The sequence below is a fragment of the Narcine bancroftii genome, chromosome 14 (genome assembly GCF_036971445.1).
Source record: "Narcine bancroftii isolate sNarBan1 chromosome 14, sNarBan1.hap1, whole genome shotgun sequence".
NCBI lineage: Eukaryota > Metazoa > Chordata > Chondrichthyes > Torpediniformes > Narcinidae > Narcine > Narcine bancroftii.
The window spans coordinates 62801993-62814427 of record NC_091482.1 but is presented as its reverse complement, the minus strand read 5'-3'; the positions used below and the strand labels follow the sequence as shown (position 1 = coordinate 62814427).

Here is a 12435-nt window from a genome sequence, read left to right as displayed (position 1 = left end):
CGCAGTGTAACTAGGATTCTATATTTAACATTTGAGACAGTCTTTTCTTGCAGCTGATGGACTGGCAGCATAAATTTATGTATCATGAACTAAATATAGGTAAATATAGATGAATGAAAAATGTTGATGCTGCAGAATTGCCAACGATTGGATAACGTGGACGTGACACCAGGGTTAGGTAGGTGGTCAGGAGAGGCTGGTTTGAAGAATCCTGGAGACACAAGAGACTGGAGGTGTTGCAATCTGGAGTGAACAAAGCAAACTGCTGGAGGAACCCAGTGGGTCAGGCAACATCTGCAGAGGCAGGGAGATGTTGGACGCTTCAGGTCATTACACTACTTGTCTCTCCTCTGCACTCTGTTCTGATGCAGGATCTCAGTCTGAAACGTTCAGCATCCACAGACGCTGCCCTGATGTGCTGAGTTCTTCCAGTAGCTTGCTTTTGGTTTTTAATTGAATCAGAAATGTTTAATTTAGAGATACGGCACGGTTACAGGCTCTTCCAACCCACGCCACCCAAATACACCCATGTAACCAGTTAACCTACTAACGGTGCATCTTTTGAAGGGTGGGAGGAAATCAGAGCACCGAGAGGAGATCCATGAGGTCACAGGGAGAACATACAAACTCCTTAGACAGCACCAGATTCAAATCCAGGTCACTGGTGGTGTAATATAATTGTCTTAACCTTGCTGTTCAGCGAATTCCTGCATTCTGGCTCCATCTCATTTTTCTTCCCCATTTTATCCAAATCCATAACTATTCCAAGACCAACAATTTGTCTGCACTATTGTAACATCACTTTGCATTAGCTCAGTGGTTCTCAACCTTTTCCTTTCCATTCACATACCACGTTAAGTAATCCCAATGCCATCGGTACTCTGTGTAAGGGATTGCTTAAGGTGGTCTGTGAGTGGGTAGAAAAGTTTGAAAACCACTGTTTTAATTGCCCCTAATTAACTCATTATGTGCATGGTTTCATAACTCCAAAGGAAGTGGGCCAATGGCAATTTTTCTCAAGCAAAGTATTTCAGTAACGCTTGGGGCTAGAAAAATGGTTCTCAACCTTCCCACTCACATATCACCTTAAGCAATCCCTTACTAATCACAGAGCACCGATGGCATAGGGATTAATTAACCTGGTATGTGAGTGGACAGGAAAAGGTTGAGAACCACTACATTAACTGCAACTATAAATATTTTTACAATTCTTTTCTATTTATTAGTATGTTTTTATATTTATTGTTTGATGCTCTGTGAGGCCGCAACAAGCAAGGATTTCAGGGCATCGATACGTTGTGCAGATGTTCATAATGCCATAAGATATAGGAAGTAGGCCATTTGGTCCATCGTCTGCTCTGTCAGTCTATCATTCTCCTACTCAGCCCCTCTCCCCTTCCCATACCTATCAATCTCTTAAATACACTCAACAATCTGGCCGCCACAGCTGCCTGTGGCAGCAAATTCCAGAGGTTCACCACTCTCTGGCTAAAGAAATTCCTCTGGATCTCTGTTTTAAATGGGCACCCTCACCCTTCAATCCTGAAGTGAGTCAATCGTTCATCCCTTCAAAAACCTTTTGTTGCAGCTTTATCCACTGCCCTTTCAGGAGGCTTTGCCAGGACACATCTGTGTTAAAAGGAGCATGGCCAGGAGTGATGAAGGTCCTTGATGATAGAGGCTGCTTTCTTGAGACACTGCCTCTTGTAGATGTCCTTAATGGAGTGAAGATGAATGCCCATGACAGCACTGGCTGAGTTCACAGCTCTCTGTAGCTTCTTTCTGTCCCATGCAGTTTCCTTTAGTTTCAAATCCAAATATTATTCATTTTTATTTATGATACTTTAAAGTTCAATTAATTGGACAATTGAAAGCAAAAGTTATGAGGTAAACTTCTGAGGCATTTAAAGCACTTCTACCCTTTGACTGACTTTAGAATTGTTGCAGAAAGAAGGGAAATGGCTGATTGAGGTTTGTGCAGGTAGGAGGTCACATGACCACACCATGGCCAATCAAAAGAGTTGACAATGCCACCTCACATGGCCTTGAACTCCAAGAGTAGGGCAAAAGCCTGACAACAGCATGGAGCAAGGATGAATTAAGGTGAGCTCAGGATTTCCTCTCATGCACACCTACTTTCAGTCTGGCGTGTTGAATTGCAAGTCTTTGTTCTTATTGAGAAGGTTATGTGCTGAAACCTTACACTGGAATTTGGTGTGTAGTAATGCATGTTTAGTTGAAAAGTAAATTGTGCCCCTTTCTGCACTCATCTGTTTGTCAAAAATTTTGCTGCACTGAATTTGCAACATAATGCAGGTGGCTTACTTAATTTTTGTGTGTGAAGAAGCCTTCTGAATTCACTACATAATGACACAATCTCTCTCTATAAATAAATATACTGTATAAATAAATGTAGCTATATATCTTATACACACACCACACCCCCCTCCCCCCAGCGTCCAGCATTGATGCATCTCGCAAAAATAACGAGGGGAAAAAAATTTCAAAAATTAAATAAGAAAAAGGTAAAAATTTGTGTTTAAAATTGTAAATGTTCTCTGAAGTAACCCAAACTTTTGGTGAAGATGGGAGCAATTATTCAGCCAGCGGAGAGAGGGCCTTGGTCGGGCTTTGCTCGTAGCAGCCGTTTGAATAAAGTTGTGTTTGAATTAAATGGTGTCGCCCAGTCTGAAGAGCTGGTTGATGCCTCTCGCCATTGGGCGACCCTCTTAAAGTGTCTCCTTAGCCCTGCTGAGTAAGAGGCTTCATCTGTAAACTTGGGGGAAAAGAGGGTTTAATTATCTGTGATGTTATTCATCTTTTGGGCAGCTCCGTGGAGGGAGACGAACCTGCAGGGGTAGCAACGGTTAAATATTTTCAAAGAATGTGACTAAAAATGAAGTAAAATGATTTAAGGTTTATATATTCATGCAAGTGCAGTTTGTTCATTGTACGCCTCCAACAACTGGAAAATACATTTATCCGGCATCCACCAATCCCTAATCCCCATAGGTGCTGGATTCCAGGGGTTTTACAAAAGGCCATTCATTGTACAAGGGGTTCATGAGTTTAGGATAGTGGGCATATTAGTGGGGTTGAGGGATGGGTTGAACAGAAACTGACAGACTCCTCTGGTGGGGTTAGGACTAGGACTGGCTTTTTGGCTACACAATCAATGTTAATGACATAACTGGAACGATGGTGTGTTGTATCCAGGTAGAATGGCAAAATCACACACACACACACACACACACACACACACACACACACACACACACACACACACACACACACACACATATATATTTCAATAGTACTTAAAGTTGCTATTGGATCTTCCTGCACATCCCCCAATAAAGGAGTGACTGCATTGTAACAGCACTTACTTGGATGTAAAACATATTGGAGGATTGCACTATCATGAATAAGCCACAAAATGCAATTCTATTTTCAGGATTCTTTGTGGCAATGGGGCAACATTCTATGACGTTGACAGATTAACTGCAAATGTTACTATATTTAACTTGCAGCTTTGTTTTGTTTTCTTTTAATCACTTATGGTGGAAGCATAAAAGTGATTTCTTTGTTTTACTGATCTTGAGGAATGAAGATTATCTGCCCAGTTTTCCTTTAACATTTGCAGAACTTGCTGTGCCCCAAGCTGCATCAGTGATCCAATTATGGCTCCAACAGAGTTCTCAGAATGTTCTTGAACTGACTCCAGCCCAGTGAAATGTGTCCTCAGAGCCAACGAACTGGCCTTGTGTTTGAGTTTACATCACGCTGACATCTGCCTCCTCTCTGAAAAAGAAACAAGCAGCAATTGGCTGTGACTTGATTCAGAGTAGTAGGGTGTGGGAATAAAAGCAGTTAAGGTATTAAACCGTTTTCTAAATTAGAAATGAGAAGTATTGCATTTATATAGCACCTTTCACACCTGCAGGACCATCCTCAGAGTTCTACAAACGGTTAAGTATTCTTTCTGACATGTAAGCAAAGTTCTGCAAACAGCCCGAATTTTGACCTTATCGGATAACCTGCTCTGGTTATATCAATGGAACAGAGCACAGAGAGATTTGGATTGGGCTAATTGTTTGGTGGAAGAGAGAGCTGGTGGTCAAAGAGGACAAAAATATAATTGAGCAGCAAGATGGTAAAGGTCTGAAAAAGGAATGTAAACCAAATTAAAGAAGTGAATGACGGAAGACACAAGGATGGCTACACATGGGTTGTGAAGCTTTGTTGATAGCATGGAATGACTCCAAAACTTAATGGTTCCTCTCTTATCCAAGATGCCTCTGTACAAGGACAACCCAATTCCTTGAATTTTGATTCGACTGAGTCGAAGATCCAATCATAAACATTCACTCCTCAATACACATTGAGGTGAGACTAGAACTAGGAGGACTCAACCTCGAGGTTCAGGGGAGTAGATACATGACAGAGATGACGAGGAACTGCTTCTCCCAGAGAACAATGAATCTGGAATTCTCTGCCCATGGAAGCTGCCTCATTCAATATACAAGACTCAGAACAATAGATTTTTGAATAGAAGGAGAATTAGGGGTTACAGAGAACAGGTGGAGCAGAGACAACGGCCAGATCAGCCACGATCATATCAAATGGCAGAGCAGGCTCAACAGGCCAGGTGGCCAACTGCTTCCCCTGTCTCTAATGGACGTGACACAAAAAAAATTATAATAAAAAATGTAATAATAGGTGGGGTTATCTCACAACTGGCTTCACAGTGGAAGGTGCAAATAATATATCTGATGGGTCCAATGAGAATGTGGCTTAAATACAGGAAAACCCTTGTTATCTGGAATTCAAGCAACCAGCAGCCTCAAGCAACTGGCAAAATAGGTTAAAAAAAAATGGGTTTAAAATGGGCACACCTCGCCATGTGTTCACCAATCCATGCAACATGCAATCTCAAACAACCAGAAAATTCACTTATCCGGCATCTTCAAATCCCCACAGGTACTGGATACCAGGGGTTTTACTGTATTTGATAAAAGTACTAATGAAATTAAGATTATCTGAAGCATAAAAGCCCTTTGGACCTGACGGTCCTGCCTACCACAGATCCGATGGAGGGACTGCAATCTGCAGAGATTGTGGATGTGTTAACAATGACTGGAATTTTAGTCGAGCATTAAAAATACCAATTCAAGAAAGGAGCGAGAGAACAGGGAATTACAGAGCAGTTGGTTGTCAGGAAAGTACTGGAATCCATTAGCAAGGAAGGAAATGGTAAGAGGGAATTCAGAAAATGATTAAAAGTTGAACATGAAAGGGAAGTTGTATTTGACAAGTCATGTGGCTTGTTTTCAGGAAGTAACTGGCAGGAGATACCATGAACTATTGGATGTGTTGAATCAGGATTTTCATTTCTGATCGTAGGGTGTTTTACAAAAGGCCATTCATTGTACAAGGGGTTCATGAGTTTAGGATAATGGGGTTGAGGGATGGGTTGAACAGAAACTGACAGACTCCTCTGGTGGGGTTAGGACTAGGACTGGCTTTTTGGCTACACAATCAATGTTACTGACGTAACTGGAACGATGGTGTGTTGTATCCAGGTAGAATGGTAAGCTGTGTGGAAAGTAGATAAAAGGGTGGGTGAGAAGCTGACTGATGCTTTAGCCATTTAGGGAAAGCATTTATTCATTTACATTATTAACATTTATTCATTTACAATAGAAATAGAAGCTGATTCTGGCCATTGAAAGCCATGCCACACAATTAACTTATCAACCTTGTACATTTTGGGAAGGTGGAGGGAAACAGGAGCACCTGGGGAAAACCCACACGGCTCATAAACGTACAAACAGCATCAGTTTCAAATCAGGGTCAGTGGTGCTGTAATAGCCTTGCACGGACCATCCACCCTTTTTATTTGAGATTAGTAAATGTTATTGAACACAGGGATGGGGGGGGGGGGTCAGCTGGTTCATGCCATGTTGACAGTTAACATGCAGTTTTGAAGGCATCTGTGTGGTTAGGTTTGATTGTGAGGGATTGGGAAAAGGAATCTTTGCTGCAATGGTAGCCAGACCAGGGACAGTTTGTTTCCATACCCAGGAAAGGATGTGCAGCATAAACCCAGAATCAGAATGGTGAGGTTGTCCTGTAAGAGATCCTCTGTTAAAATTGGTCAATTCCGTCCAGAGTTTAGATAAATGAAGAGTGTTCCTGTTGAAAGGTTTCAGATTCTGAAGGTGGTTGGTGTGAGGGTCTCTGCTGGAGAACCTCTAGGCAGGGGCACAGGGTCAGGGACAGGATTTGACCATCAGGGAATGAGAGGAGTAGAAAGTTCTTCATTCCAAGGCTCTCATATTTATTTAGGGCTGTGATTGATAAGTTCCTGGGCACCAAGGGAATTGAGGGATAAGGGGAGCTTAAGAAAGCAGATGTTGGGTAGAAATTCAATCTCAACAATAGAGTAGGCCATATGGCTTTATTCCTATCTCTTAAGCGAAATGAATAAAGTGGTTCTTGTCTTGTTATCTCTAAAGCCCCTGTTGCTGCAAGATAACCCCAGTGTTGGCAGTAAATGGCACAGGTGTTATCAGTACTACATAAATGTGTTCATTTTCCTTCAGGTCTTTGGTATCAGAAGGAAACCAAACTCAAGCCACAGTCACTAAGTACACTCAGCTCAACACTGAGGGTACAGTCCATTCAGAGAGATGTTGAATTTTATCTGATACATTCATTTGCTTTGATGATGTCAAGACATCTGTACTACGGGGTGAAAGACGAAAGTCTGCAGACACTATGGTTGTAGTTAAAAACACACAGAAATGCTGGAGGAACTCAGCCAGTCTCGCAGTGTCCGTAGGAGGCAAAGATAATATTACCAATGTTTTGGGCCTGAGCAAAAAATAGGAAGGCGTGTAAATAAAGAATGGAGACTGGAGAGAGGAAGGGGGAAGAATGGAAGGGTGTGGAGTCCAGACCCAAAGTTATTAATTGGATATGATAGAGGAAAGGTGAGAATTAATTTTGACTCTGTGAAAGGAGATTGGAGAAGGGAAGAGTTAGAGCCGGGGGAAAGGTGACAGGGGGAAGGGGGAGGGGATTGGTATTTAACGGAACCTGGGGAAGTTGACGTTAATGCCATCCGGATGGAAGATGAGGTGTTGTTCCTCAGTAACTGCTGGAAGGAGGGTGCTAAAATCTTCAGTATCCTCCAGAACTGTTCTCAGCCAACATTGAAATGGTTGAGATGTTTGTGGAATATTTCTGTGCAATGATTGACATGGTCAATGTGTCACAATTATCCTTTGTTCATTACCCAGTAGAATGAGAAGGTACCATACATAGAAATGGTTACAACTTTGTACAGTACAGGTTCGGCCCACAATATTATGCTGACTGATATAAACATCAATCTAACTCTGCCTCACATCCATAACCCATGATTTCTAGGATCCTTGTGCTTGTCTAAGAGTCTTTTGAATGTCCCTAATGTACCAGCCTCCACCAATGCATTCCAGGAACCTACAACTCTCTGTGTGAAAATACTTTCCTCTAACATCTCCCGTAAACTTTCCTCCATTCACCTTAAACAGACATCCTCTATACTGGTCATTGTTTCCCCCCCCCCCCCCCCCCACCCCATCCAGAGAAAGCTGCTTGCTGTCCACCGTATCTATGGCCCTCATAATCTTCTGCACCTTGATTGTTTCCTCTCACCCTCCATTTCTTACCCGAGTCCCTTCAATTGTCTCTTCAGAAAGGCGTGTTCAGACTGTCGGAGGAGGATTACTTCATCGAGCCGGTGGAAGGACAGCCCTGGGCGGAAGCTGCGGGACAACCCCACGTCATTTACAAACGGCATGCCCCAGAAGTGGGGGGAGCTCGCGGGCAGGAGGAAGGGGTGGACAGGATCGAGAAGATGAGCCCCAGTGAGACTGGCGTGTGTGGTGTGACGGGTAAGGCCATGGCGGGGAGCTTTTGTTGCCTGGCTGCAGCAGAGAGGAAGCTTGTGCCTCTTGCTTGGGAATACTCTCTCCAATGTCTCACAGGACAGGTGTCCGTGTAGCCATGCTGAGCACAGTGATTGTCACACTCACGACATAGTATTATAGAGCCCTACAAGGCCATTCAGACCATTACACCTCTGTTGGCTCCATGGGTGACCACTCCAGGTAGCCCACCGCTGATTTCTCTTCCTGCGTGCTGTGTCCAACCAGGACTGTGTCCCTCTATCTTCTGCTTCCATCTCCTCTGGTTTCTGGCATTTTCTTCACTAAAAGCTCTCACAATGTGGGGCTTGACAACAAAGTCAGCATGGTTAGTAAGTTTCAGATGACACAAAAATTGGTGGTCGTGTTTCATATATCCACCACAGGGATACACAAAACAAGCTGCCAGAGGAAGTGATAGAAATGGGGACAGTTGTGACATTCAAAAGTAATTCAGACAGTTCATGGATAATAAGTCAAGTTTATTGACATCTGACTGCACAAGTACAACCTGAGAAATCGTGTTCTCCGGTCCTCAGTGCAAAACATGCAGACACACACAGTCAGACAAATAATACATATGCAGGACAGGTATTCATATATACAAATAAATAAATATCGCCTTATAAGTATGAGAGTCTCGGATGGTTGGTCTGAGCAGTTCCTTTGGCCGTCCAGCGTTCTCACTGCCTGTGGGAAGAAGCTGATCCTCAGCCTGGTGGTGCTGGCTCTGATCCTCCTGTATCTTCTCCCCCACGGGAGCAGCTGAAAGATTAAGTGTGCAGGGTGGAAGGGGTCCTCGATGATTTTGTGTGCCCTCTTCAGGCAATGATCCCGGTAGATCATGTCAGTGGAGGGGGGGAGGGAGACTCTAGTGATCTTCTGCCACTTTTATAGTCCTGTGGACTGAGCTCTGATCCATTTCTTTGGAACAACTGTATCATACTGTGATGCAGGATTTTCTCAATAGAGCTCCTGTTGAAGGTTGACATGATGGTGGCCAGTAGCTTTGCCCACTTCAGTCTTCTCAGGAAGTGTAACCACTGTTGCACCTCCCTGACCAGTGAGGAGCTGTTGAGTGTCCACAATAGGTTACGAGTTAATTGGACTCCAAGGAACTCGGTGCTCTCCATTCTCTCCACTACGGAGTTGTTGATGTTTAGTGGAGGGTGGTGGTGTAGTGGATATGAAGGGTTTAGAGCAGCCTTATGAATTTTGTTTTGGCTATGGCCCCATTATGACTCTACTCAAAGTTTATGGGCCCTCTTCCCTGTGAAGGAGTCCTGTTTAGTTGGTTTCTTCTATACTCCTACCGATTATATTAAAAACATTTTATGATTTCAGTCCATGGTCCCCTCTTAAATATGCTGTGGTGGAAGGGGGGGGGGGGGAAGAGAGTGACTGGTTTAGAGGAATATGGGCTGAATGCAGGCATGAGGTTTGTGCTTGGTCAGTGTCCACAAGATGGGCTGAAGGGCCAGTTTCCATGCTGTAGAGCTCTATGACTCCGTGATTTCTCATTTGAATCCCCTTGAACCTTTTATCACTGTCTCTAACCATAAGAATTTGTCCCATTTCTATGACCCTTGCAAACTCCTACAGCTTGGGATGGGAGAACTACAGCCCCTTTCTGCAGTGTGCTCTGACAATAAGCAGAGATTTACAATTAGACTTCCTTGCATGTACGTCAGTGCTTGATCTCTTTATTTAATTCAGTGTATTCTTTCAATTGAGATAAAACTAAACTTTACTCTAAAATGACCTGTTCAGCAAGATTTAGCCAAGCTTGGTGAACGAGAGCAGTGTCTCATTTCAGCCTATTGGTGGAAAAGCAGGTGTTCGGTTTCCTGAAGTGAACTCATCTCCATGCAATTAGGTTAGTGCACAGGAACAGAAGGAGGTTGTTCTGCCTTTTCATGAGATCACACCTTACCCGTCTATTAGCGACATCAAACTGCCTTGTCTCCAGGACTTCGATTGATCAATCTCTGTTTGAAACTTTTCAATCAAACTTGAGGTTTTAAGTATTTTGTGAAGGAGATGCTTTGAGTTTCTGTACCTTGATGTGATAGTCTAATTGTGAATTTCTTCCCATTGTTTCTTTGCCTTCTCCACTTGACCTGCTGAATTTCTCCAGCATTGTGTTTTTACTTCCACCACGGTGTCTGCAGACTTCAGTGTTTTAATTTTTGCCCATTGTCTGGGCACACATCAGAGAAGACACTTTCCCTGATTATTGACTAGGACCGTAAAATCCCTGTTATCCGGAATTCAAGCAACCGGCAAAAAAAACCCCACAAAATAAATAGGTTAAAAAATACAGAAATTTTAAATTGGTGTGTCTCGTTTGCCAATCCACGCAACACTCAATGTCAAGAAACCAGAAAATTCACTTATCCGACATCTATCAATCCCCACAGGTAGCAGGGGTTTTACTGTATTTGCAAGGTTCGGAGGAGGCAATGAGAGAAGGCTGGCAGAACTGGGGAGGTGGGCAGATTTCGTTCCTTTACCCACTCAGTTTTAACAAAATTCAAACAAGTTCTTCGTCACAAAACCACTCTGCTGGGAGGAACTCAGCCGAGCGGCGTCAGTGGTCGACGCTTCAGATCTGAACTCTTCCTCAAGTCTACTTTATTGTGACCAGTTTTAAAACCTTTTGTATTCTTGTTTCTCCAGCCTTTAACCTGCCATAGAGATTAGTGGTGCTGTTGTTATTGTCAGTGGTATTAATGACAGTTGGCCTGATTGGCAGCGAGGCGGAGGGGGGATCTGGAGGAAGCCAAGGATCTCAGAGGGGTCACGGGTTAGAGGTCACAGAGGTCATGAGAGGAAAAACACAAGAAGAATTTGAGCGCAAGAAAAAGCACAATTGTAGGCATGTGATACTGAGGCAAAATGTGTTGGGAGAGGCCATTGGTGTTCGGTGTGAAGCAAGATACAGTCAACTCAGTGAATATGAGTTTAAATGGTGAGCGATTGTCTCTGGTGGAGCAGACTTCAGGGATTTCTGTATCCTTACTCTGTCCTTCTCAGGTTTGAAGAAGGGTGAGGCTGGGGGTAAAATATGAAATTCTGCAGACACTGTGATTGAAGTAAGACCACGACGCTGGTCAAATGGTGTCCTTTACGTAGTAAAAATAAAGATACAAAACCAACATTTTGGGCTTGAGCCCTTCATCAAGGTATCAAAGATGGGCTGGGAGTTATTCACTTTGAGAGCATTCCAAATGGTGTTTTGGGTGTAATATTAAACTCTCTCAGGTGGATGCAAAGGAGCAGAGATGTTCTTCGCAATGGCATCGCCAATGTTTATTTCTCAACCCACATTACCATCGTCAGGTGAATTATTGCCTTATTGTTTGGGATCATGATGTGCAGAAATTCACCATTTATTTTGTACATGACATTTAAAAAAAACTAAACTTCAAAAATGATTTGTTGCCCCACTCTACCAATGCCTCCCTGCCACTGACCTGTCACAGCTTCACACCTGCACCATCTTCCCGCCACTGCCGCCCCATCTCTGCCATCCCAAGCTCGCCACCTACTCCAGATCGTGCCCGGGGAAACAAACAGCACGGACAATGAAGACAATGAAAAGCATAGTTTAAAAAAAATTGTGAAGGGGTCCAGATAAAATAAATGCAAGCAGGTTTTTTTCTGCTGATGTTGGATGAGATTAAAAATTAGAAGACGTGTGTAAAGGGTGAAAGGGAAAAAGTTTAAAGGGAATATTAGAGGGAACTTCTTCACGCAGTTAGTGGTGGGAGTGTGGAACAAGCTGCGTACTGAATTGATGAATGCAGGCACAATTTTGACATTCAAGAAAAATTTGGACAGGTACATGGTTGGGATGGGTGTGGAGGGGTATGGCCTGAGTGTAGGTCAATGGGATTAGGTAGAATAATGGTTTGGCCCAGACTAGAAGGGCTGAAGGCCCTGTTTCTGTGCTGTAGTGTTCCATGGTAACTCTGTGAGGTGATTGCCACTAGCCAGTTTTATCTAAAGACACCAACCTTCTTTCCAATTCAATCCTTGGCACAGTTGGAAAACCAGAAGAAATTGGAATCCTTCCTAACCGAGCTCTGCAGACTTGTTGCTCTCCAGTTCACTGACCAGCCCCAATCACCCTCCCGACTTCGACAAAGTCCAACTTCATGTCCCCTACCTCAGAAACAGACATGATCTGCTGCTGGACAAGCTACCAGCATCTCTAGCTCTTTAATTGTTTTAAGCTTCTCTTTCATTCGATAATTTTAGAGATTAAGACCCACGATTTCACATCAGAAAGTAGAAGCCTTCTTTTAGATATCTTTATATTTGAGGAGGACATGGGGAGAAATTAGTTCCTTTATAAAATATAGTGCTAATTTGTTTTTCAACAAGTCCCCAAGAGGAGTAATGTTTGTTTGAATTGCAATTTGGTTCTCTCTGCATTATTACCCAGGAGATGCAAAGG

General features: G+C 43.2%; 1 protein-coding gene across 9 annotated transcripts in view; it reads left to right on the top strand.

Annotated features, from left to right (window-relative positions):
• LOC138749165 (A disintegrin and metalloproteinase with thrombospondin motifs 7-like) overlaps window positions 1-12435 on the top strand; it is a 146798-nt gene that overhangs the window by 32397 nt on the left and 101966 nt on the right. For all 9 annotated transcript variants that reach the window (XR_011348461.1, XM_069910169.1, XM_069910170.1 and 6 more), the window contains one exon: window positions 7742-7940. Coding sequence is in view for 8 of the 9 variants with exons in the window: in XM_069910162.1 (XP_069766263.1) it covers window positions 7742-7940 (199 nt within the window). In the remaining variant the exon portion in view is untranslated. The remainder of the gene's footprint in view (window positions 1-7741; window positions 7941-12435) is intronic.